The following is a 25,794-nucleotide window of genomic DNA, read 5'->3' on the forward strand; positions in this document are numbered from 1 at the left end:
TGCTGATAATCGGTATAAATGAGGTGTTGTGACGGTGATTGAGATGGTGATGATGCTGTGGTGTTATGATGGTGGTAGCAAAGACTGAGGCGATAAGATTCTGGTAGCATAGGTGTGGTAGCTTGTAATGCTAATGATATATACAATGATGTATTGATAGGTTTTAGTGATTAATGTCGTATAAATTGGTGATTTTTGCAGCATATATTAGTGATGTCTGCAATATGATATAGTGATTGGTGGCTGAATCTGGGAATTATATCTCAGAGTTAATGGTGGTAATCGAAAATCATGACAGTGATTGAAGGAAGGTTGAGTTGGGGCTGGGTGGAGATAGAGCAATATTCAGTGATTGTACGTTTGTGAAGATGAACAGTATAGAGGAAATGTGTCTTGTAACTCTAACGTATGTATATGTTGTATGTATATGTTTATTAATTGTTATATTGTATCGTTATATTTATATTGGGGTTTAGTTTTGGGTTGTAGTTTGTAGTGGACTGGGCCTGGTTTGTAGTTTTTAGATTAATTTAGTTTGTAGTGGAGTAGCACCCTATATATATATATATATATATATATATATATATATATATATATATATATAAAAACTCCCCAAACAAGGTGAAAAAAATCCAAGTCGGCCGATTGCTAGTCCCGTGTATATACAAAAAGAATGAACAATCACGAGACTAGTGATAGTTTGAAGAAGATGGTGGTGATTGTGTATGCCTCGCAGACAGGAAACGCCATGGACGCAGCCGAAAGAATAGGCCGCGATGCTGAGCGGAGAGGCTGCCCCGTCGCCGTCGTCTCCATTGATGAATTTGATGCCGTAATCCCTAATCTCTTCACTGTTAAGCTGCTGACTTTGATTTTTGTTTAATTACTAGTGATTTTGATATATATCTTTGTTATGCTAGTGATTTTTCATATTAACAATCAAGTCGTACCTAAATTATATTTGTAGTTGTTAATCAAGTCCACACTCCAAGCTTCTTGTTATAGTTGATTAGTAATGTTGAGTCATTGGTTGAATATTTACACTTGACTTTTAATTTTCATTTTTCTCATGAATGCATTTCAGACTTCGTTACCCTGTGAGGAGAATGTGATTTTCGTGGTTTCCACTACGGGCCAGGGTGACACGCCAGATCCGATGAAGGCATTTTGGAAACATCTGCTGCAAAGGAGTCTGAGCCATGATTGGCTGAAAGGAGTTCGTTATGCAGTGTTTGGATTGGGCGATTCAGGTTATCAGAAGTACAATTTTGTTGCGAAGAAGCTTGATAAAAGACTACGTGATCTTGGGGCAGTAGCCATCATTGAAAGAGGTCTTGGAGATGATCAGCATCCTTCAGGGTAAGTACTTGTTTTCTACAATTGCATTCATATGATGAGATTAATCACTACATTAAGCTCTTTAATGCTTCTGCTTACATTGTATTCTACTCTTTATTCAGACAACAAGACGTGCCTAATTCTTCAGAAAAATGGCTCCCATTAGCACAATTATCACAGTTAATGCCCAGAATATCGTTTTTTGTTAAAATGACCCTCAAAACCATTCATTAACTTATACTATGAAGTTGTGTTTTAAATAAGCAGCAAAATGCTACATCGTTCAACATTTTCCGTTTTATTAAATACGAAAACGCCACACGAAGTAGCGTTTTCTAGTTTCATGAAGATGCAAACGCTACACAAAGTTACGTTTTCAGTATTTCTTTATAAAAAAATATACTTAAAATTACATTGGCTGAGGGTTAGGGTTTAGGATTGAGGGGCCCTAAACCCTTGAGCCTAAACCCTAATTAATTTTAGGCTTTAGGGCCGCCTAGGAACCAGTTTAATATTTATACAACTACAATGGAAAACACTACATTATATAGTGTTTGGTTTTAAAACGGTAGATAGAGTTGCGTTTTACAGGAAACTGCTACATAATGTAGCGTTTTAATATTTTCATTTTTGCTTAGAACGCAGCGTTATATAGTGTTTGATAGAGTTGCATTATATAGGGTTAGATATAGTTGCATTTATATAGTGTTTGGCAAAACGCTACGCGATCTGTAGTCACTAAATGATATTGGGGGTCATTTATTTGGATCGTGATGTTTAGCGCATTAAAGTATAAAATTATGTTAGTTGGGGCCAACACCCTTTTATTTATTTAAGTTTTTTGATATTGTTTTCCTGCTTATTTCAAATAAAGATCCAGTAGCATAATTGCAGGTATGAAGGTGCTCTAGATCCTTGGATGTCTTCTTTGTGGAATGCGTTGTATCGGTACAATCCTGATTTACTACCAAGAGGTCCAAATATTACGATGGCATATGCAGATCTGATGGATCAACCCAAATTCAAAATCATTTATCACGTAACCAATAACTTGAATTCACAGTTTCAACAGTGTCAGATTTGGATTCCCTTAAAATGAAAATTGGGGGAGCTCGATCTATGTGCCCTGGTAAATTTTCTCATGAGAAGACCAGGCCTGACTACTTCTTGAAAGTGATAAATAATTATTCACTATGTGAAGATGGTTCTGAGACAGATGTGCGCTATTTAAAATTTGAAGCTATATCATCTTCCATCTATTATCACGTTGGTGATGTTCTTGAGGTTCTTCCTGAACAGAGTCATGTTGCAGTAGATGCATTTCTTAAGCTTTGTAATATGGATCCTGAATTATACATAAGATTCACCATAGAGATAAGGGAGATGAGATCCCGAAGGTACCTGTAAGATTAAAAGAATTTGTCAAGTTCAATATGGACGTGTGTGCGCGCGCGCGCGCGCGCGGGCTTGCGGGCGCGCGATTGTAGAAGAGAGGAAGTTGAATACAATATTTTACAAAAATAAAAGATTCAAGAACAATATCAACAAAAACAACATGATAGAAAAACACCAAGTATTTAAAAATACGGGTAGACTGAATTATCCACCCGTGAGATTTTATATTGAAGAATCTGTGGATTGATTACAATTCTCACAGCTGCAGGTTCAACACCCGAACTGTTTCTAACACTCAGGTTTTCTCACAAGAATATTTGAACAAGTTCAACTGATGCTACTAACTTGGTTATATACTCCAAGTTTACAAAGTTTAACTAGAATACAAAATTTGCACTCTAAACTAAACTATGTTGCACAACTTTTGTCTTATGCATGTCTTCTGTGATGTCTTCATCTTTGATCATCATCTTGATTTGATCCAGATTGCATTGCATAAGATAAGTATGTTTCTGGTTCTTTTTTATTGTCCTGATCAGGCTTTCATGTCCATTTTAGTATAATTCGATCGATGTGATTTGTCAGACTTGAGTCTAGTCACTTTCAATGGCTATTTGCTTCATCTGTTGAAAGTTCCCTCATCCATCGAATGAATTACAGACTTTATCGATTGAACACTGTTACAGTCTCATCAGTTGAAAACTTACTCTTCATCCATCGAACATAGTACAATCTTCATCAGTTGAATTGTTACAACTCATCAGTTGAATATCCTGCACTTAGATAAAATTACATGGCATTGAATATTTACAATTAGCCATCTTATTCTATCCATCCATTGATAATTCTCAAGACAAGTAACATAACAATTACAACTGATAAAAATGATAAAAATTCTAATTTGAACATGTTACAAAGTGTTTATGTTATCATCAAAATTATTGATTCCTAACGATATATTATAATGAAAAGGGAGTTGTAGATTTTTCATTGGCATATGTTCATATTTTATTTTATACAATAAATTTACTAATAATTTTAATTATTTTTTTTATATTGATCTTGATATGTTATAAAATATATTTCATAAATATTCATGCCACGCGTGAATGTTTTATTTAGCCAAAAAGTCATGAATGAAAGAATCAAATCTACCTTACTAAATAAAATCATTTGAATTCATTTTATGATATTCTTCCATTTACCACACGACATAAGTCTTTGGCTATAAATAAAAATTTCTAGTACTTGGATTTTTCACTCAACATATACTTAGTTTATACCGAACAACTTTATGTTAATGGCGGAGACCAAAAAATTAGTATTACTTTTGGCATTTATATTTATGATGTTTGCAACAAGTTTTCAAATCGAAGAAGTACTGAACAAACGTATTTCATGTTGTGAAATCTGCGATGGTAGATGCCGAGATTCTCAGGGCAATTTAAATGAGAAATGTTATATACGTTGTGTCCAAACTAGGTGTCGTAATTTATGCCAACCCTTGAAATATTCCAAATTGCACGGCGAATGGAGCAAACCTTGAGCTTTCGAATGGTATGATTTCGGTATACAATCATATGTGTGTGTGTCATGTATATTTTCATATATTTATCCTTACATTTAACATAATTAAATATATGTGTATAATTTTTTATTTTTCTCAGGTATACAGATGTAAAAGACAAAGAATTATAAGATGAAGATCGATGACTGTTAAAAATAAATGAAGAAAGCAATATTAAATGATTTTTGTAAGTACCTTTATAAGGTTTATGCGTATTCAATGTCCATGTGAATTGATATTCACTATAATAAAAAAATTATGTTGCCTTTCAGGAAAGAAATCAAATCTTGCTAATTTATTATTTTTAAAAGCTAAGCGAAACACTATTACGAGATCAATTTTAGTCAATAATTAATAGAAGCAAGTTTTATAAAATGAGGTGGTCATCTTGCTAGTTTTTTTTAGCCAATTGGGTGGAACATAATTTAAACCCTTAGTCTTTTTTGACTACATTATGATAAATAAATCATTCTAAAAACCCAAAAGTGAACCCTAAAATATTAAAAACCATTGATGCATGTTTTTTGGATTATTTTTTTTTAATTTGGTTACTCGGCTTTAGGGCCCTAACCATCAGGCAATTTAATTTCAAGTATAAATAAATCATTTTAAAACCCAAAATATGTGAACCCTAAAATATTAACGCTGTTAATTTCAATTATATTTTTAATTAATTAATACTGTAAACGTAACTTCTGGTTACATTTTGTCTTTATACAAAAACTAGAAACGTGACTTCGTGTGGCGTTTGAAGGGCAGGTGGAAAATGCAGTTTTAAGTGGAGTTTTAAAGTGATAGCAAAGGCCAATTTTTAAGGATTAATTATGTAACTAGCATAAAAGTCCGTGTAAGGCACGGGGCTCTAGTTTCTATTGTGTTTTAAATAATATCCATGTGTCAATTGTCATCATATTATTTTGAGCATAATTATTATATATATATTTTGATGCTCGTATTTTCATAAGGGTGATCAACATAGCATACCATGTTCAATTGTTAAAGATCAAATCTGGTATTCGATATTCTGGATTATGGAAAATTATTATTGATCTAGTCCCGTTTAGTTAGATATTAGTTTTCACCATATCGCGTCAGACTATATGGTTCAGAATTAATTATATTTTTCAGTTTAATTTGTAAATGATCAATTAATTTAATTATAGTCTAAATCATTTTATTTAATTGGTATGTTATATATTGATTGATGACATATTGAAATTTTAGTTTTATCATTTTTTTTTCTTTCAAAGATGATCACCGAAATCTTAGTTTTTGTGCTTATTCCTCACATTCATGACTTAAAGAATCTATAATATTGTATTGGTACTCATTTAGATTATTAAGTTAGATTTAAATTTGTTCATTTCTATTCAAATATGAATTATATCTATTTTTAGAAATCTAAATCATGGTTCGAACCCGATTATTTAAATTCTTATTCAATTTTAAATTTATTTACGTAAATAATTAACTTATAGATATTAAACTATTATGTAAACAATTACGAGACTTAAGTGAAATAATAACTTGATATCAAATAAACAGGCTATTGATGAAAAGAATATAAATGCAACTGTCTTAATGTATGTTTTTAATGCATCTATTATATATCTAATACAGCAACCATGAGTAATTTAATTCAAAATGACCAATTTACCCCAGACTCATTATATATATAAAGGTTATTATTGATTTTTACTCTAACGTATTTATTAGGCATTAATGTCTATTCATTAATATATATTAATTATTTTATAATTAAAACCCCAATGCATGTATGCATATGATATTTATAATTATGGTTTAACAAATATCCAATATTGTATACCCTCCACCCGTTGAGGTTCATGGTAATAGGCGTGGAAGAGATAAAAGATCTGGTGTAAGGCGGCATCGGAAATTTGTATCTGGTATCAAAGACAAAACTTTAATATAATTTGTTCCCCTTTTTTTCAATTTATATTTGTACACATGTGCAAAATAGTTTTGGTGCCCTCTCCCTCTCTGGCCTCAGCCAAGTCATTCCACCAAAAATTAGGATTGATGTGGCATACTCACTTAGAATTATCCGAAGAGAATAGCTGGATTCAATCTTTGTTCACAACTTGTCGATAATTTTTCATTTTTTGTTGAAAATACTATAAAATTAAAAGATTTTGATACGTCTTACCATACATTCTCTTTAACTGCAGTTACCTCTATTATAATTTATTTATTTTCGAAAAACACCTCTATTGTAATTCTTGAACGAAGTTACAAGATACCTGAACACTGTTTACTGGAAATAAAATCAGCGCATGCTTACGAGAAATCACTTTGCTAGACTCTTTATATACTGAAATACGCCAGCTCAATTTGAAACTTTTAAATAATTATCTGCAGTCAAAACTTATTTTTTAGAAACTAATTTATCACTTCGACGTGGGCTCTCTCGATCATTATTGTGTATATCTTTATCCAATCTGCAATAAATAATACTCTGACATGATCATTATTTGGAATTAATTTAATATTATATATATATAATCATTTTTAAAATTTAAATTTTTCACACAAATTTTATAAATTTTAATATTGTACTTGATTTTCGACTGAATAATCCAATTTTAACCAATTAATCATCGATTTAACCGAATTTTACCAAATCGGATTAAAAAACCGTTTGATTATCGGTTAATCGGTTAATCGGCCGACTTTAGAACATTTAATATTATAATTTAATAAAATCATATATATATATATATATTAGAATAATTATAAATATATATATATAGGCAAGTGATCAAATACAAACCAACTCTTAAATACAAACTAAAAACCAGTTTTCTTATCACTATTTATAATTCTGGATATCACTAATATATACTGCACTAATCACTGTTTTTATACAGTGTATAAACAGTGATTTTTATCATCAAAATTGAGAAAATCTACTTATCTAAACTATTGGTAATTGATTATAGATGATCAATTTGAGTCGTAGCAAGGTTTTTGGCGGTAGAAAGCCGTAAGAGTAGTTGTATGATGGTGGTAAGTAGTTGTTAGTTTTGGTAAGTTATGATGGAAAATGTATGTGATTATTGGTGATGGTAGACAATGGTGCCAAGTCATAAAAACGTCTAGTATGATGGTAAGAGGTCCATTATTACAGTTCGGTGAAGATGATGGTCATATACGTTTTGTATATGTGTATATTTATATTTATATTCGCAAGATATGCTATATATAAATTAGTGATATGTTATGTATAAATTATTGAGTTCTGTAGTTAAAAATAGTGATAAAAAACTGTGCAGAAACTGGTTTTTAGTTTTTAAGCTAATTTGGTTTGTATTGGAGTAGGACTCTATATATATATAACTATATGACACAGACTCGGATTCGGCAAGAATCTCACTTTTTATATTAAATTTTCAATAATTGTAGGTGAGTGGTAGTTTAATTATATAATATAATTTTAAATTGTGAATATTTTTTGTATTTATATTTTAATAAATATCATAATAGTGGGGATATGTGTAAATATAGATATCAACATAATATGATTTAAAATACAAATAAGTATAAGATTTCAATTAAAAAAGATGAACAACAAGATATAACATATATTAAAAAAATAATTTAAAGCAACCCGTGCTTTGCACGGGTTAAGAAGCTTTTCAATAAAAGACCAAATGTTTGTGTAACTCAAGTGGTTTGAGTGGTGTGCTTGTATTGGAGAGGTCTTGGGTTCGAGTCTTATGAATAACATCTTCCTATATATATGAGGAAGAGTTAGGTTCGGAATTAGGCTCGGGTTCGGAGCTAGGTAATTTATTTGCTCAGGAGGGAGGCTTAACACGAACCTGTTGGTATTAGGCTCGGGTTCGGAGCTAGGTAATTTATTTGCTCAGGAGGGAGGCTTAACACGAACCTGTTGGTAAAAGACCAAATGTTTGTGTAGCTCAAGTGGTTTGAGTGGTGTGCTTTTATTGGAGAGGTCTTGGGTTCGAGTCTTATGAATAACATTATTTTATATATATGAGGAAGAGTTAGGTTCGGAGTTAGGCTCGGGTTCGGAGCTAGGTAATTTATTCCCTCAGGAGGGAGACTTAACACGAACCTGTTGGCCTATTATATATTATATATTATATATATATAAGTACATAAGTAGATTGGGCACCCACTTCACACCAATATATCATCTGGGGCGCTCACGAATTTTCGGTCTCATTTGAAACACCATTTCCAGAAATCATATCAGTCTTAAAAATAAAACATTAAATTCGAAAACAAATCAACATTTTAAGAAGTGTTACTCATGAGAATTTAACACAGTAGTTTATAAAGATTATGTAGGTACAATGAATTGAATTTTCGCGTCCAAAAAATGGGTAAAATTGATGTTGGAAGAGATGGGTATGAAGAACCTAATAATCCATATGATAGCCCTTTTTTGGACGTAAAAAATCAACTAATCGTACCTATATAAATTTTATAGTCTACTGTGTTAAATTCTCATAAATAACACTTCTTAAACTGTCGATTTATTTTCGAATTTAAAATTTTAATTTTAAGGCTGATATAATTTCTAAAAACGATGTTTCAAATAAGATCGGAATATATTGGTGTGAACTGACTATGCAGTCAGATTAACCCCAATTTTTAACAGAGTGACAACGAGGGCATTTCTGTTTGGAAAAGCGCCACTTGGGGCCTTTTCTCCCTAAATACATAGGGCGAAATCACGAGACTAAATATCAAGTTTTAGGTACTAGTGATAGTTTGAAGAAGAAGAAGATGGTGGTGATTGTGTACGCCTCGCAAACAGGAAACGCCATGGATGCAGCTGAAAGAATAGGCCGCGAAGCTGAGCGGAGAGGCTGCCCCGCCGCCCTCGTCTCCATCGATGAATTCGATGCCACTTCATTACCACGCGAGGAGAATGTGATTTTCGTGGTTTCCACTACGGGCCAGGGTGACACACCAGATCCGATGAAGGCGTTTTGGAAACATCTACTGCAAAGGAGTCTGAACCCTAATTGGCTGAAAGGAGTTCGTTATGCTGTATTTGGATTGGGCGATTCGGGTTATCAGAAGTACAATTTTGTTGCGAAGAAGCTTGATAAAAGACTACGTGATCTTGGGGCAGTAGCCATCGTTGAAAGAGGTCTTGGAGATGATCAGCATCCTTCAGGGTAAAACTTGTTTTCTACAATTGCATTCATGTGATGAGATTAATCATTACATTAAGCTCTTTAATGCTTATGCTTACATTGTATTCTACTCTTTATTCAAACAACAAGACGTGCCTAATTCTTTAGAAAAATGGCTCCCATTAGCACAAATATTACGGTTAATGCCTAGAATATCGTTTTGTGTTGAAATGGCCCTCAATACCATTCATTAACGTATATGAAGTTGTGTTTTAAACAAACAGCAAAACACTACATCGTTCAACATTTTTTGTTTTATTAAAAACGAAAACCCTACACGAAGTAGCGTTTTCTAGTTTCATGAATACGCAAACGCTACACAAAGTTACGTTTTCAGTATTTCTTTATAAAAAAAATATACTTAAAATTAAAATGGTTGAGGGTTAGGGTTTAGGATTGAGGGGCCCCTAAACCCTCGAGCCTAAACCCTAATTAATTATAGGCTTTAGGGCTGCCTAGGAACCAGTTTAATATTTGCGTTTTTGCTTAGAACGCAGTGTTTTGCATTTCAGGGCAAAACGCTACATGATCTGTAGTCACTAAATGATATTGGGGGCCATTTATTTGAATCGTGATATTCAGCGCATTAAAGTATAAATTTATGTTAGTTGGGGCCAACACCCTTTTATTTATTTAAGTTTTTTGACATTGTTTTCCTGCTTATTTCAAATAAAGATACAGTAGCATAATTGCAGGTATGAAGGTGCTCTAGATCCTTGGATGTCTTCTTTGTGGAATGCTTTGTATCAGTACAATCCGGATTTACTACCAAGAGGTCCAAATATTACGATGGCATATGCAGATCTGATGGATCAACCCAAATTCAAAATCATTTATCACGAAACAGATAACTTGCATTCACAGTTTTCAACAGTGTCGGATTTGGAGTCCCTTAAAATGAAAATTGGGGGAGCTCGATCTATGTGCCCTGGTAAATTTTCTCATGAGAAGACCAGGCCTGACTACTTCTTAAAAGTGATAAATAATTATTCACTATGTGAAGATGGTTCTGAGACAGATGTGCGCCACTTGGAATTTGAAGCTATATCATCTTCCATCTACTATCACGTTGGTGATGTTCTTGAGGTTCTTCCTGAACAGAGTCCTGTTGCAGTAGATGCATTTCTTAAGCTTTGTAATATGGATCCTGAATTATACATAACGATTCACCATAGAGATAAGGGAGATGAGATCCCGAAGGTACCTGTAAGATTAAAAGATTTTGTCAAGTTCAATATGGACGTTGCATCAGCATCCCCTAGACGCTATCTTTTTGAGGTAATGAGCTTTTTCGCTGCTGCCCCACATGAGAAGGAAAGACTGCAGTATTTTGCCTCAGCAGAAGGCAGAGATGATTTATATGAATACAATCAAAAGGAACGGAGAACTGTATTAGAGGTGTTGGAGGACTTCCCGTCTGTAGAAATGCCTTTTGAATGGTTAGTTCAGCTGGTTCCTCAATTGAAAACAAGGGCTTTCTCCATTTCTTCCTCGTGTTCAGCACATCCCAACCAAGTACACTTGACTGTTAAAACTGTTTCTTGGACTACACCTTTTAAGAGGAAGCGAGTTGGCCTCTGCTCATCATGGCTTGCTGGACTCAACCCTGAGCAAGGAGTCAAGATTCCAGTGTGGTTCAGTAAAGGTTCACTCCCATCTCCACCACCATCACTTCCTCTCATTCTTGTTGGACCTGGAACTGGTTGTGCACCTTTTCGTGGATTTGTGGAGGAAAGAGCATTGCAAAGTAAATCTGGTCCAACTGCTCCAGTTCTTTTCTTCTTTGGTTGTCGAAATGAAAAGCTTGACTTCTTATATAAAACATTTTGGACTTGTCATTCAAAAAGTCAGGGAGTACTTTCAGAAGAGTTGGGTGGAGGGTTTTATGCTGCGTTTTCAAGGGACCAAGCAAAGAAGGTTTATGTGCAACATAAAATGCAGGAACAGAGCACAAGGATATGGAACTTGCTTAGTGAGGGGGCAGCTATTTATGTTGCAGGGTCTTCAGAAAAAATGCCCACAGATGTACGCTCATCCTTTGAGGAAATAATTTGCAAAGAAAGTGGGGTTTCAAGTGAAGCTTCTGCAAGGTGGCTTAGGGAATTGGAGAAGGCTGGAAATTACCATGTGGAAGCATGGTCTTAGGGTGTTGATATTTCTTTCAACTCGCGGCCACAGTGGATCAGATGCTTCTGATCTAAGAGCGGAAGCAAGGGAGAATTGCAATGTGATCTTCTAGGTCAAGAGAAAAGGACAGTGGGTGTAGGTTATGGATGCATGCATATTCGGGGTTTAGTAGACAAGTAGCTTGGACTGTTGTGATGATAATTTGGGTCTAGAGAGGCTTCGTGTAGAGATTTTCAAGATTTTTTCGATTTTTTTTTTTTTGAACAGATGCATTGTTTTATCTAAATAACATTATTGCCTCCTTTCTAATCTCAAAAATTATAAAGGTCCACTAGTCATCACTAAAGTAGTGGCAGATTGTTGATCAGTACTTATTGGCGGTGCAGCCACGGGTATAGGGGTTAGCTTCGGTACCTTGTTTACAGTTATAGTATGAAGCACCCTTCTGAGAGCAATGAGCAGTGTTCTTCTGCAGTGCTTCATAACTTACTTGCTTCTCTGAATCCATGCTAAATTCTTCTAGGCTTCTCTTGTAGTTGAAAATCTTTGTTTTATGATAATGTCTCTGTTTAAGAAGAAATGAGCCAGACAATTAAAAGATTGTTAAGTAGTCCATATTGTAAAGATTGTTAGTGTAGTGCATATTCATTCTTGTAAAGATTGTTAGTTATTGTAGTGCATATTCATTCTTCATGTTTAAAGTAGATATGCGCCTAGTAGCCAATCAAAATGAGTTAAATACATGAAATTTTGGTGCTTAGTATGTCCCCACGGGCACAAAAAACCGACCATAAAAATGGAAGTTTGGAACAAACATCTTCAGCACCTCCTCTTTTACAGAGACAGCAATAAATCTCACCCTAGTTTCATATGATAGTGGAGATGACAAAAGATTCCTGCTAAGAAAGGATTCCTGCTAAGAAAGCAAACAAGCAAATCCTCTCATTCCTAATCGAACATGTTCTGATTACTTATACTCAAAAATTTAAAATCCATTGTTCTTATTCCCGACCATCATCATAAACTTTAAGGTAGCATAAATTCTTCTCGATATTTTCTAATTATCACAATTTCTTTATGATACCCCGTTAGCAGCTTGTAACAAATAATTCAGATAGCACAATGTTGATAAAAAAAAATAACAAGAAATTAACCACATCCAACACAATACATGGAAATAAAACGGCAGAGCAAGAGAAATAGAATTTCAATCACTTTTTCAAGCATAATTTTTATCGAACAACAGATCTGCAGCCCCCTGCTAGCTACGCATACATTAAAGCTTTAGCAAGTAGGCATTGCATGGAATCATGGCAGACAGATATGTAGAATCATATACTTGGAATTGGAATTTAGACAGCATTTTAGTACAACTTCTTACGAATAATACTAACAACTCATGTGGACTCTGGAATAACATGTCAGTTTCAGCATACACCAAACTCTAAATTTTCAATTTTCTTCATTATTTCAATAAATAAAAAATAAGACCAATTCCAACAAATTAATTACAGGGTCCTAAGCTAAAATTAAAAAAAATTACTTCTTAAGATTCACTTTTGACATGTCTTATTTTAAAAAAATGTACAACCATTCACTTGGCTCCCTATTTACGCTACTTTTACTTCTCTTGAATTTGAATTTATTAATATACTAATAATAAACATCAATTCTTACGCTACTTTTACTTCTGTTATTTTCAATAACAAATAAATTGCATGACCAAACTTCCGGTCAAAAATAATTTATAAAATCAAATTTTTTTCAAACAATCCTGACTCTTTTGAGCATAAATAAATACATACAGTTCCACATCACTCTGTCTCTTGCTAGTATATATATACAAGTTCCCTCCCATTTTACTGTACCACTTTGATATTCACTCCCACAGGTACGCCTCTTTTCTGTTTAATCTGCATCAAAACATCTCAATTCTGCTATTATTTCAACTAATCATATTCTAAACACTACGTGTTTGCTATGATTTTGCCTGATCTTTGTTTATTTGCTTCGATTTCATTTTTGTTCTATCTGTTTATTCTGATAATTTAGTGTTGCTTGTGTTATTTGAGTAGTTAAATCCGTCTGTGCTGCTGTTTTTGTTAAACTCAACTTATTATGTCAGTGTTAATTAGCACTTTTTAAGTGCATCGATTTTATTACTTGTCCGCCTTTATGATGAATTGCTGTTAGATATACATAAGAGTCGAATTAGTTTTTTCAGCAACTGATTCGTGAACGTATGTGTGAATAATCTAATTAGCGTGTTTTGTCATAAAATTTTGTCTACTGCTAGTGACTTGTCGTGCATTTCGTGTAAAAAATTACATAAGTTCGTTAAAATAAGTTATTAGTGTCTTATTTTCAATTAGTGTTTACCTATGACATGAGGAAATACTTTGAAATTTCTTGTCAATTTTTGATTCTCGATATTAGTGAATACAATATTGCTTTTAATATATGCAGAGATACATAAAGACATAATTTTACTTGCACATGGGGACTGTTATTGATGCTGCAACCAAGGTATTTTCTTCCGTGGTTTCTTAAAGTGATGAATTTGCCTTTTGAATAACTTTTAATATGGGGATAAACTTTTTGGTTCAAAATCATGTTTCAGTGTGATCTCGATTAGAGCATGTATCCAAAATATTTCAACTTATAAAACATGATTAGAACTATGTAAATTAAATGGCTCCTTCATCATCCATAGAAGGAAATGACTCAGTAAGTTGAAAGTTGGGATTGGATATATGATTATTTGAATATTTTGAAACATCATTTTTTATAATAAATAAGTACAAAAGTAAAATGTTCATCAAGAACTTGTGATATTTGCAAGTCTGAAAACAGGTTACTTTCACTTTCAAAAGAAATCATTTCAAAGAGCGTATATGCTTAAAGTGAATATTTTTCAACTCACATTGGAATAGGAGATGGGTTTTATGGTCTTGTCTTTGTGATCTACAGCAAAGTACGAATGTCATTTAAACACGGAAGTTGCGTTTAATGTTATATATATATATATATATATATAATGGTCATGTCATAGTAACCAATTACAACTTGTTCTGCTTCAACATACCATTTCACACATATATGCAGGATAATGATGGAAGTGCCTTGGCTAGTAAGAAGGTCACTATTATTTTCGTTCTAGGTGAGCAGCATGATTCTGTTCTTACTACATAATAATCCTCTCATTGATGTTATGTAGAAAAAGGAAAAGATCCACCGATCAAATCTATGAAGCTTGATAAGTGTTCTAACAGAACCAGCAGTTTGTAAATCATAACTGTTATAGGCCTGGACAGAAATCTGTTGAAATAATGAACGACCTAATCCACTTCATTGTACACAACCTATTTGTCCTTGCAGTTCCTGAATAAGTTATTGGTGATATAATTCTTCTGGATAAGTTTTGTTAGGCAATGTTTATGAATTTATTTAAAGGTAGCACTGATTGTTATTTATATAAGAGGATATAAATGCATTCAATTCTGGCTTTTAAAGATATTCAAGTAGGCCATTTTTGTCAATTGTCACAACATTAGAAAATTTTGCATTAGCTTATTTGCGCTAATATATGTATGTGTGTGTCATATATATATATGTTAAGTTCAATGGAGACCACATTTTTTTGGAGACCTGGAGACCACATATGTTCTGCAAGTAAAATGTTTCATACAAACTTTACAAAACGTCTAATTTTGCAAATCATGTTCTACGAAATCATTATTTCATTTGAAATCTTGAATATCATATAAGTTTTACATGTGGAACATTACAAAATGTTTTGTTCTATGAAATATGTTTGGTTTGCAGAACATTTGTGCAACTTGCAGAATATACATTATCTACTTATTAAACACAGATGATCTTCAACAATTTTAATGAATACAAGATATTTGTAGAACATATTTTACAAAATAATGTATTTTATAGTATTTTGATTGCAGAACATACGTGGTCTCCGAGGTCTCCGATGAAATAGCGGTCTCCATAGAACTTTCTTATATATATATATATATATATATACACACACACACACACACACACATAAATGGTCCCCAGCCAACCTTGGATAGAAACCAAGTCCTGCAATGTTGAGTCTAATTTTGTTTGTTATCATCCATGGTTGGTTGGGGAACATGTCCCCCACACACACACGCCCGCGTGCAGAACCCTAAATGTTGAGTCTAAAATGGAACCTTAGAACCACTAAGATTCTGCTGTAGAACCCTAATTTTTAAATAGACTTTCAGGATCTAAATCTAATACATGTTTTTTGCATCGTTGTGTGTGTTCAAAAATAATTTTAAAATATAATATATAAACACGACATTTTGCATGTGCAATTCTGCTGCAGAACCCTAATTAATACTAGAAATAAGGCAAAATTCTACACCTGAGGTCCTGAACTCGCTCTACGTAAATATCATATTAATGCTACAGAACAAAGCGATTTTGCCTCAAAATGTTATGTTTAACACCCGAACCGTACATAAATAACACATTAATACTACACAATAAAGCGAATTCTGGTGGAGAACCCTAATTAATACTACATATAAGGCAAATGTTGTTGCAGCACCCAAAATTTTGAATAGACTCTATGAATTCAATTGTTCAAATATCTCATCTTTCCAATACAAAATACAAAGTTCAGCTGAAGAATACAAATCTACAAAATAAGGCGAGTTCTGCTGCAGAATCTTAGTTAACTTACCTAAGAGGTATAGGTTCTAAGAGTTCTTAGGCTAAGGATTCTAAGAGGATTCACATAATTTTTTTTTAATATCAATTTTTGTAAAATGTATAACCTATTTATAAACTACAAAATAACATTAGAATAAAAAATTCACAAAATACATAACATAAAATACAGCGCATATATAAAAAAAATTGTAAAATAAATAATATTAAAATTTACAGAACACTTGAAAAAATTATGAAACTTAAAATGGAACACAATTAGTAGGAATAACACTTGTTTGCACGTATAAAAAGCAGTTATAAATGTCGTACGTGCACGTATGAGAAAGGATAATTATCATTTTGGGCAACGCATATAACTGAGAACCTGTACCACGCGTAACACATAAGTTATGTGTATATAATAATCTAAAGGCTGAGATTGGAAGTTACTCAGTTACTAATTATACTGGTTACCCACTGAGAAGCCCCCTGTATACACATATATATATACACATATATATATACATATATATATATATATATACATATATATATATATACATATATATATATACATATATATATATATAGATACACACACACACATATATATATATATATATATATATTTGTGATTGATTCTGAAGACTAAATTTATGTCAGTTCTCAGTTTATTTCTATAGAACTATAATACCTAGAGATCGGATGAGGTTACATAATTCCCTCAAAATGAACTGGAGAATTATCAAAGTTGTTGAGCTGATCACTTCAAGGTATTAAGTTTTTAAACGTGAGTACAATTCATAAATAATGTCGGATTCTAGTCCAACAAACATATAACTAGTGTCATGTTGTAACTCTTCTATACATTGTCCTTTATTGCTTCTTATATAAACCCCAACAAAATTTGTCACTGGTACTGGATAGCTGTTCCTTATGAAATCATGTGACAATAACTATATATACTGATGCATTAAGTTTGTGCATTACTTTTATTGTAACAAGGTGCTATTTAAGGTTAATACATATCCTTTTTTATGTTGAAAATGGTGGTCTGGTGTATAGGACTGTTTTTCCATGTCTCATGACATGGATTACTTGTACTTCATTAATATTAGGACTGTGGTATACCTTATTAGGGTTACATGTACTGCATAAACTATGATGGTTTGGTTGCAATTTAGTCGTACGTAAGATTAAAGGAGGTGGTATATTGTACATTTCATATCACAAATACATTTCTATAAATTTGTACACCGATTTTACTTGTATTTCAACAATGTAAGATTATATTTCTTATCATATTTTCCCTTCTAAATCAAATATTATATATAAGAGTTCTAAACATTAGAGACACCTCTTGAGATTGTTTGTTATTTCTTTTACGAAATTTGAATGGGCACTTTGTTCTTTTTTAATCTTTTCTGTTGCTTGATTGTGCTTTTTGTTCTGTATAAATTGAGTAGGTGGCCCCGGCAGTGGTAAGGGTACTCAGTGTGCAAATATTGTACAGCATTACGGATACACACATCTCAGTGCTGGCGACCTTCTCCGAGCAGAAAGGGACTCTGGTTCTGAAAATGGGTATTGTTTCTCTGTATAATCTCTTAGATTGGTTTAATCCTGAATTGGTTGTTTTCCAAAAAAATGGAAGGAGAAGGTTCTCTATCCCATCCACCATAATAGTCATATTCTTCATTTATTGGTTTCATTAATCTGTATCTTTGCTCGAAAATCTTTCCTATGCAGTATATCTAGTAATGTTTCTTTGCGGTGTCATCATTTCCTTTAGTCTTTATGCAGATGTAAGGCATTAATGCCTGTCAACTTTGGATGCTTATTTCCTTGCCAATTCATTTTATTTCTCATAAACATGAAATATCAAAATTATGTTTCACCATGTCCGATACTTGTAATGCCAATTCATCATTATAATCTAATTCTGTTTTCATTGTTATTAGGACTATGATAGACAACATGATCGCAGAGGGAAAAATAGTTCCGTCAGAGGTAACTATCAAACTTCTTGAACGAGCGATACTGGAAACTGATAATGACAAATTTCTAATTGATGGTTTTCCACGTAATGAAGAAAACCGAGCTGCATTTGAGTCTGTGGTAAGTCTTATTTACAACAATTGTTGTGAACATTAGGGTTCTGTTGTAGCATGGTAGTGCCAAGTATTTACTTATTACTGCGTGCTGATTGTGGAATTCTAAAATATTTGATATGGTTATCTAAAGTCGAAATATTTGCAGACTGGTATAGAGCCAGAATTTGTCTTATTTTTTGATTGCTCGGAAGAAGAGATGACCAGACGCCTTTTAAGTAGAAATCAGGTTAGCCATATGAACTGTACTTGCAGAATCTTCCTAATCTTTAATGTCTTTTCTTAGCGTGGCGACATGAAAATGTGCAACTAGCTTCAACTTCTTTTAGTGTTGCACAAGAGCATAACAGCACACCTTTCAAATAAATGAATCAAAACCACCAGATTTCTAAATCATGCATGGATACATTAAGCAAACGTGTACCAAGTATATGCATTAACAATAGGCAACTAATTACCTTTCACGATATAAGCTTTTTTATTTTACAAGGCTAGAAAAATTTTTGGCTTTACAAAATTTTCAATATTTTTTTACTTCAACTTTTGCCAATTTATATTGAAGGGAAGAACAGATGATAACATAGAGACGATAAAAAAGAGATTTAAAGTATACATGGAATCAAGTCTACCAGTGATTGAGTATTATAACTCTAAAGGAAAAGTTCGGAGGGTAAGAACTTGTTAGTTATTTTTTTCCTTCTAATTCTTATTTCTCTTTGATGACAACCCTTCTGTACAGCCAATTATCTATATTTGTCCTTAGATTGATGCAACAAAGCCTGTCGAAGAAGTTTTTGATGCGGTCAAGGCTTGTTTCGCCCCATCTGGTGGCACGGTAAAGCACTACTCTTGAAGTAGTATAAACTTAAATATCTCTTGTTATTTATGGGAAGTAAATAAAGCTTAATGATGATATGTGATGCTTGCTCTGATATGTACATTTTTGTGATATCTGAGGACTCTTTCTAGTTGCAGGGGGTCAAAGACCGTAAGTTCGGATCTCTGGTAGCAGCTATATTTGGATTCATTACCAGAAAGGTATGTAGATTGCATAATCTTTAGGGCTTTCTGATGCTACCAGTCCTGGAACAATACAGGAGTCATTAAGTAGTCTATATAGACTAACATACATTAGTGAGATGTATGTTGCATAATATGGTTGGTTCGCCAAGAAACAACTTGATTTAGTGATATGCATTATGCTTATATATAAATTGTGAGTTTATGTTCTTAGTTATCCTTGAAAGATTTTAAGTTACCAGAAAAAGATGTTTCCTGAGAATAATTATGAAGGATTCGGAAATCGGTCACTTACAAAATAAATAAGAAACATGTCAGAACTTGTATTAATGCTTACGGAGTTCCGTGTTTTCATTTGGAGACCCTTCTAATTGTATAGAGTGAATATTATAAATAGGAGTTTTTCATGCCTAAGATCCAAATTGTTGCAAAAAAGCACATATGGTGCAGGACAGATTAAGCTGTGTGAGTATTAATTTTCATGAAGTTGGAAGGAATGACAGAAACTAAAGTTGATTGTTTAGGAAGAAATATTATATAAGTTGATACATAAATCCCTATATATGTGTTTATGTTGATCCATAAAAGTCAGAAAAATGTTTAGCAAGTCATTTTCTGTTGACATTGTAGAGGATTGGCAGGTTTTCTGTTGACATTGTAGATGATTGCCAGGTTTTGCTGTGCCAGAGGCAAAAGTTAATGATACTTTTGTAAGTTGAGTTACGAATCTCGAACATTTAAATAGTAAAGATGCATATTAACAATAGCAACAATAGTATGCACATTTACACTTACATAGTTGGTAAATTCACTTGAAGCTTTAGATACTGCAAAACAAAAATATAAACAGAAGCTTTTTACTCCCAATCAATATTGGAGGAAAATGTAATAACAGAAAAGTTGAGTGGGAAGAGTTTACTATAGATATTTGTGATTCCATCCTTGTGTGTTTATTTGTTTATATATAGACATCTAACATTATCTGATACATAAGCTCTATGTGCTGCAGATAGCCGCTTAGCTGTTGCAACCATACATCCCCATATATGTGATTTAAAATACAGGTAAAATCTCTTAAGTTTCTTATTAGGCTTACTTCAACCAGGCTTGTAGCTATATTAGCTGAGTTCGAGTTAATATGAATTAGACCAATCCTAGTTTGTCTTGTTTGGAAGTGGTATGGACTTGCCAAGACCAAAATAGGATAACCATTAAGTATATCCAAGTATATTTCGCTGCTTATGGACACAGGGTCAAGTGGAATTAGTTCGGTCGTGTTGTGTCCACATGCTGCAAATTCATGAATGTTTTAAGTTTTTTGTTGCAAGTCCTGTTGTGTGGACACCTGTGGGTTGCACCTGGTATTTAAATCTGGATTAGGATTGGTGGAAATATGGTTTGTAGTAGATAGGTTCTGTTCTAGTTGAAAGAGTGCATCGTTTTTGCTCCAAATTCTTAGATTTGATATCAGGATGCTGAGATCCTGACATGAAACTCACACTGTTATCATTGTTGGGTGCAACTATATTTTAGGAGTTGTATAATTACTCGGGTATATTTTACTATAATGTGATATATAGTAAACTTGTTAGACCCCATTTTGAGACATTACACAAGCCATAGTAAACTTGTTAGACCCCATTTTGAGAGTTGAGACATTACACAAGTCATTTAAGTTATTTATTTGTTTTCAATGTCATAAATTTGATTTATAAAGCTAATCATTTTCTTTGTTCCCATATTTGATATCTGAAGCAATTTTTTTGTTATCACAGGTGGTTATTATCTGGAGACATCTTACTGTGCTGCTGTGAGGAAGCTCTCTAAATTTAGCCTATTATAGAATTTTTAGATATGAATATGCTGCTTTATGTAATGTTATTGTTACAGATTAAAATATTCCATTGATACAGATATATGTGGAAGTGAAATTTATGCAGGTTTGTAAATGCATGTATGAATCTTTTAAAGATTTTTCGCTTCTTTAGATATAATTTTATCGAGATTTGTCATAGGGGACGTGTAATTATTTGTTGGCATTTGAAGCTGACAAATAATAACTACACATATTTGAGCTGATTATATGAGCTGTACAGCTTTAATTTGAGCTGAGGCTTCTAGGTTTCGGTGGAGATTTAATATGAAATGTTTAAAATTATTTAATTTAATTTTCATTTCATTTTTTACCATAGTAATACTTGGATCGTCAATTTTGATATGCTTTAAAAATGAAAAATCTGTGTGTACACATTTTAGCTTAAATGACATTACATATTGACATGACCAATATAGAACTTATTTATCAAACTCATTTGAAAATTATGATCAAGCTTTAACTATTCCAATTTGCAGGAACAAAACAATTTCATATAAAATGTTCAACAAGAGAGGTGAATAAAAATGATATCTTTAATCCTTAATTACTATTTTGACACCTTTCAGAAGCAGGCAAAAGCAGTCTTAGAAGTAATGACCAAGCAATTAGACTATCTACCAGCATACGTTAGATTTTAGAATACTCTGCTAAACGCTAAAATGTCAAACAAATATGATTCCATTCTCCTTAATTGTATCGATAACTATTCCTAACCTCCCTTCAATTCTTTCGTTTTTCTTTGCTTCGTAAGACATTGCAAACACATCAGCTTCCTTGGACCTCTCAGCAATCAACTTCCCAATAACTCTGCATGCATTAGTATCTGTGAGGGATGGTAATGAGTTCCGCAGGTCTTTAGAATTAGTTGTAGCTACAGATATCACTTTGCTGGTTCCTCTATGCATCACTTTTGCATGAACAAATCTCTTTGAGAAAAAGACGTTTAGAAGAAATGGTCTCATGTACATGTCTGTCTTCTGTTTCCATGATTTTCTGTTCGGCTTCTTCGCAGCTTCACTTCGAGATCGTCGAGTCCATGCAGCTTGAACAACAAAACTCTGTAAACATGAAACAAACATGTTATATTTTGTCTCCTCTTCTGCTATTCTTGAGAAATCGCTTGAATTGTTGAAGAAGGAACAGATATCAAACTTAGAAGTTATTCGATATCAAGTTACAACACAGATAGTACTTGGATGCTCATCATCTACTTACAAGTTACGAGGGTTCTAAAAGTAAGCAGTAGCATGAGTTTATAAACAAAAAAACTGAATATCAATCTTCAATTGTTGAAAATACAGAAACAATGGTGAAACTCCTGGAGTAACAAGGTGATTACGACAAAAGTACGTGGTAACTATCACATATCAATAGGAGGTAAGGTTCCACCTATAGATGTGAGATGCTGAAAAGTTGCCAAATATCAAATACAGTGGCAAAAGCTCAAAAAATTTAAGTATACTTAAATTCAGTTTCTTGAAATTGTCTCACTTCTTCCACTCAACCAACAAAATCCCATTTTAATTTGTGGATAAGCATATAAAAGTTGCTTGTTTAGAAATGGCTAGTCAATCATTACGTTATGTGATTATGGCATCAAACGAAAAGACATTACGCGAAAGAGCGTGCTAAAAAATTTAATTTAAACCTTTTTTTATGGGGAAAACTAAAAAAATCTAGGACAAATTTTGGGCAGCATATGGAGATAATTACTGCAGCGTAATTTAATTAACAAGGTGATACTCAGACACAACAAGTTCAGTTATGTAATAGGAGCAAAAACTATAAACAACTATGTCTTTTCTCTGAAACTCAAGTGAACACAGGAATGAGTTTCTATCAAAACTAGTTACGAAGTTGAGGGAAACTGTATTAAAATATTCGAAACAGTTTTCAACTGGAAGTCATAGGAATGTCAGAGTGATATTCACAGAAAGAAATTATAAACAAAGCTAAAAGTAAAACAAAGAAGAGAAATATACGTAGCAGAAATAAGAGGGAGAAAAAATTATATATATTTATAACCCTATACATACATATATTACTGCTATAAGCAGCCAAGTTTTCATCAGGACAGTCTTTATGTATATTCTTAAATTCATTAGCATCATCAACGAGCAAAATCTGATAATCCCTTTATTGGCTGAAACTGTCAATTCTAATCCCACACTGCTCATCGAATATTGTATATCTGCTTTGTAAGTTGGGAGGTCGAATAATAAAAATAGTAAAACAACTGGGTATATATGTCCTGAATTAGTAGGGTTGAAAATCACGACTAAGAACCCATAATAACTCTAATTATACTTATAGGGACATGTTTCTCAAGTGTAAAGGATAACTTTATTGGGCTTTGAATATTAATATGACTACATGATTATCGTACCATATGAATACAGGTGCAGGAAACCCATAATAAGCTTAGTTAATATCATAGTTATGTCGACACTCTATTACCTTGAATTAAATTTATGGTTGCATGCTTAGAGGAAACTCCTCGAACTTGGACATGCTTACGGACATTTGACACCTCATTTTAGGCCAAAACAAGAAAATTTTCTGAAATATTGTCAAATTTCAACACTTGGACGGATATATATGATGGAAACTCTGGACAAACCTGGTAAACTAGTGTTGTTTCGTGCCAATATGTTTGACCTCTCCATATGATATCTTTTTTCTCGGTCAATATTTATTTCTTAATCTAGTATCTAATGAGTGATTAGTAAAAGCTAAAAAGATTACATTAAGGAGTCATGCACTATATTGGTTATACAGGAAGACCCTATGCATTTGAGAAGTTTGCGTTCATAACCATGGTCTTGTGAATTATAATGCATCTAGTCCTTATTCAAGTTCGATTTTGAACTTAATACAAATCCTTAAGGCACAATAACACATTATTTATTTCATGAACTGCGTAAATTTATGCCCTAAACCTGTACCACCATTCTTTCTTCCATAACTAATATGTTGTTACCTAAGATAGTTATTTCAAAAAGATCAGAGGTTCAATACCTCATGCAACTTGCACGGCTACAATCAAAAACCTCTAACTGTCTTAATAGTACTCCGGAAACTAAAGTAACCAAAAGAAAGTATTAGGATCACCACACCAAACACTTGCTTAGCGAACTACATCATGAAACGGAACACTCTTCATTGTTTCCAACTTGGTATATCTATTATACTACTACTGACTTCAATCAGTCTATGGTATACGAACTGACAGGCAGCAACCTTCAATCATATAATAATTCTAATTATTTCGAATTTCGCAATTCTATACTCCCTATTTTCTAACATGACCTTATACAAAACTTATACATACAGAAATTTATACAATAACAAACTTCCACTGAATACATATGACTCACATAAAAGACAATGTATAAATACTAGTTAAAACAGTATAACAAAACCAGCAAAATGGGTTAAAAACACTCATAAAGATAACAACTTTAGTACTTAAATCAGGTATGAGATATTACAAAAACAACACAGATAGATAAAATGAGTAAAAACAAGAGAATCTTGAAATGGGTAATCAGCAAACCTGGTTACGAGTGGGATTTGAAGGGGAAGAAGATAAATTGATGGACAAATTGAGGTGGGGGAGTGAAGAAGACCATGAAATAGAGGTGGGTTTCTCCCCACGCGCTTTGAGGAATTCAGAGGAGGGAAGAAATGAGGGAGGTTTTGGTGGTGAAGATAGGCAACAAGCCATTGATTTTTTTATTTTTTTTTTGCGGAGTATACAGAACAGAGGGGGAGATGAATATCAGGGTATACCAAAGGGGGTTATGCAAATAACAAATTACATACCGTTAAACCTTGGGTGGCAATCGTTTCGTTTCGAATACTTTCGTTTCATGTATTTTCGTGTTTCATGTCCTCGAAGGTGAACCCCGTATCCACCCGTTATTAATTTCGTGTACCTAATTTGAAATCCGTATCCGATCCGAAATGTTTCGTGTATATTTCGTGTACTTGTCGTGTATATTATATATAAAAATATTAATATATTTTTTAATCAAAAAATAGATTTAATATATATTTTCCTTTAAATTTTATTAAATGTGAATTATATATTTATACTTGTATACGATTCTCTATAAATTTATTAATGTATCTACAATATATATCCACACATACATATAAATATATACTTTTTACAAGATTATATATTTAATATATCATAACATATATATAATAAATATTATATACAAATATTTCGTGTACTTTCGTGTATTTCGTGTACCCCAAATGAAAACCCATATCCGACACGAAATTTATCGTGTAATTTCGTGTTCCTGTACTTTCGTGTTTCGTGTATCAAAAATCAAAACCCATATCCATCTTTTTCGTGTCGTTTCGTTTCGTGTTAGCGTGTTACGTGTCAAATTGTCAGGCCTACTTAAACCTTTGAATATCACTATTATTTTAATAAAAATTAAATATATTATT

At 32.8% G+C, this 25,794-nt stretch overlaps 4 protein-coding genes across 13 annotated transcripts; 3 read left to right on the forward strand and 1 right to left on the reverse strand.

Annotated features, from left to right (window-relative positions):
• The first annotated feature begins 609 nt into the window (after window positions 1–609).
• Window positions 610–2,780, forward strand: LOC108201208 (NADPH-dependent diflavin oxidoreductase 1). Its single transcript, XM_064084157.1, has 3 exons — window positions 610–832; window positions 1,085–1,359; window positions 2,233–2,780. The coding sequence occupies exons 1-3, from the start codon at window positions 674–676 to the stop codon at window positions 2,435–2,437; spliced, it is 639 nt and encodes a 212-aa protein (XP_063940227.1). The 5' UTR covers window positions 610–673; the 3' UTR covers window positions 2,438–2,780.
• A 6,159-nt stretch (window positions 2,781–8,939) lies between these two features.
• On the forward strand, window positions 8,940–11,924 carry LOC108203106 (NADPH-dependent diflavin oxidoreductase 1). Its single transcript, XM_017371847.2, has 2 exons — window positions 8,940–9,477; window positions 10,191–11,924. The coding sequence occupies exons 1-2, from the start codon at window positions 9,080–9,082 to the stop codon at window positions 11,638–11,640; spliced, it is 1,848 nt and encodes a 615-aa protein (XP_017227336.1). The 5' UTR covers window positions 8,940–9,079; the 3' UTR covers window positions 11,641–11,924.
• A 1,465-nt stretch (window positions 11,925–13,389) lies between these two features.
• LOC108200466 (UMP-CMP kinase 3) lies at window positions 13,390–21,421 on the forward strand. 10 transcript variants are annotated; one of them, XM_017368625.2, is made up of 12 exons: window positions 13,390–13,513; window positions 14,089–14,148; window positions 14,728–14,782; window positions 17,787–17,904; window positions 18,282–18,438; window positions 18,580–18,660; window positions 18,994–19,101; window positions 19,195–19,266; window positions 19,401–19,469; window positions 20,082–20,161; window positions 20,461–20,515; window positions 21,227–21,300. In XM_017368625.2, the coding sequence occupies exons 2-11, from the start codon at window positions 14,119–14,121 to the stop codon at window positions 20,462–20,464; spliced, it is 774 nt and encodes a 257-aa protein (XP_017224114.1). In that variant the 5' UTR covers window positions 13,390–13,513; window positions 14,089–14,118; the 3' UTR covers window positions 20,465–20,515; window positions 21,227–21,300. The 10 variants fall into 10 exon arrangements, with proteins under 10 accessions (XP_017224114.1, XP_017224118.1, XP_017224116.1 ...); XM_017368629.2 differs by having other exon boundaries at window positions 20,124–20,161; window positions 21,227–21,298; XM_017368627.2 differs by having other exon boundaries at window positions 19,407–19,469; window positions 21,227–21,298.
• Window positions 21,422–21,842: 421 nt separating this feature from the next.
• Window positions 21,843–25,115, reverse strand: LOC108200814 (uncharacterized). The gene is made up of 2 exons (XM_017369071.2): window positions 24,884–25,115; window positions 21,843–22,385 (listed from the first exon to the last, which is right to left on the reverse strand). The coding sequence occupies exons 1-2, from the start codon at window positions 25,052–25,054 to the stop codon at window positions 21,990–21,992; spliced, it is 567 nt and encodes a 188-aa protein (XP_017224560.1). The 5' UTR covers window positions 25,055–25,115; the 3' UTR covers window positions 21,843–21,989.
• Between the last annotated feature and the right edge of the window lie 679 nt (window positions 25,116–25,794).

The sequence above is a fragment of the Daucus carota genome, chromosome 9 (assembly GCF_001625215.2).
Source record: "Daucus carota subsp. sativus chromosome 9, DH1 v3.0, whole genome shotgun sequence".
NCBI classification, from domain to species: Eukaryota; Viridiplantae; Streptophyta; class Magnoliopsida; order Apiales; family Apiaceae; genus Daucus; species Daucus carota.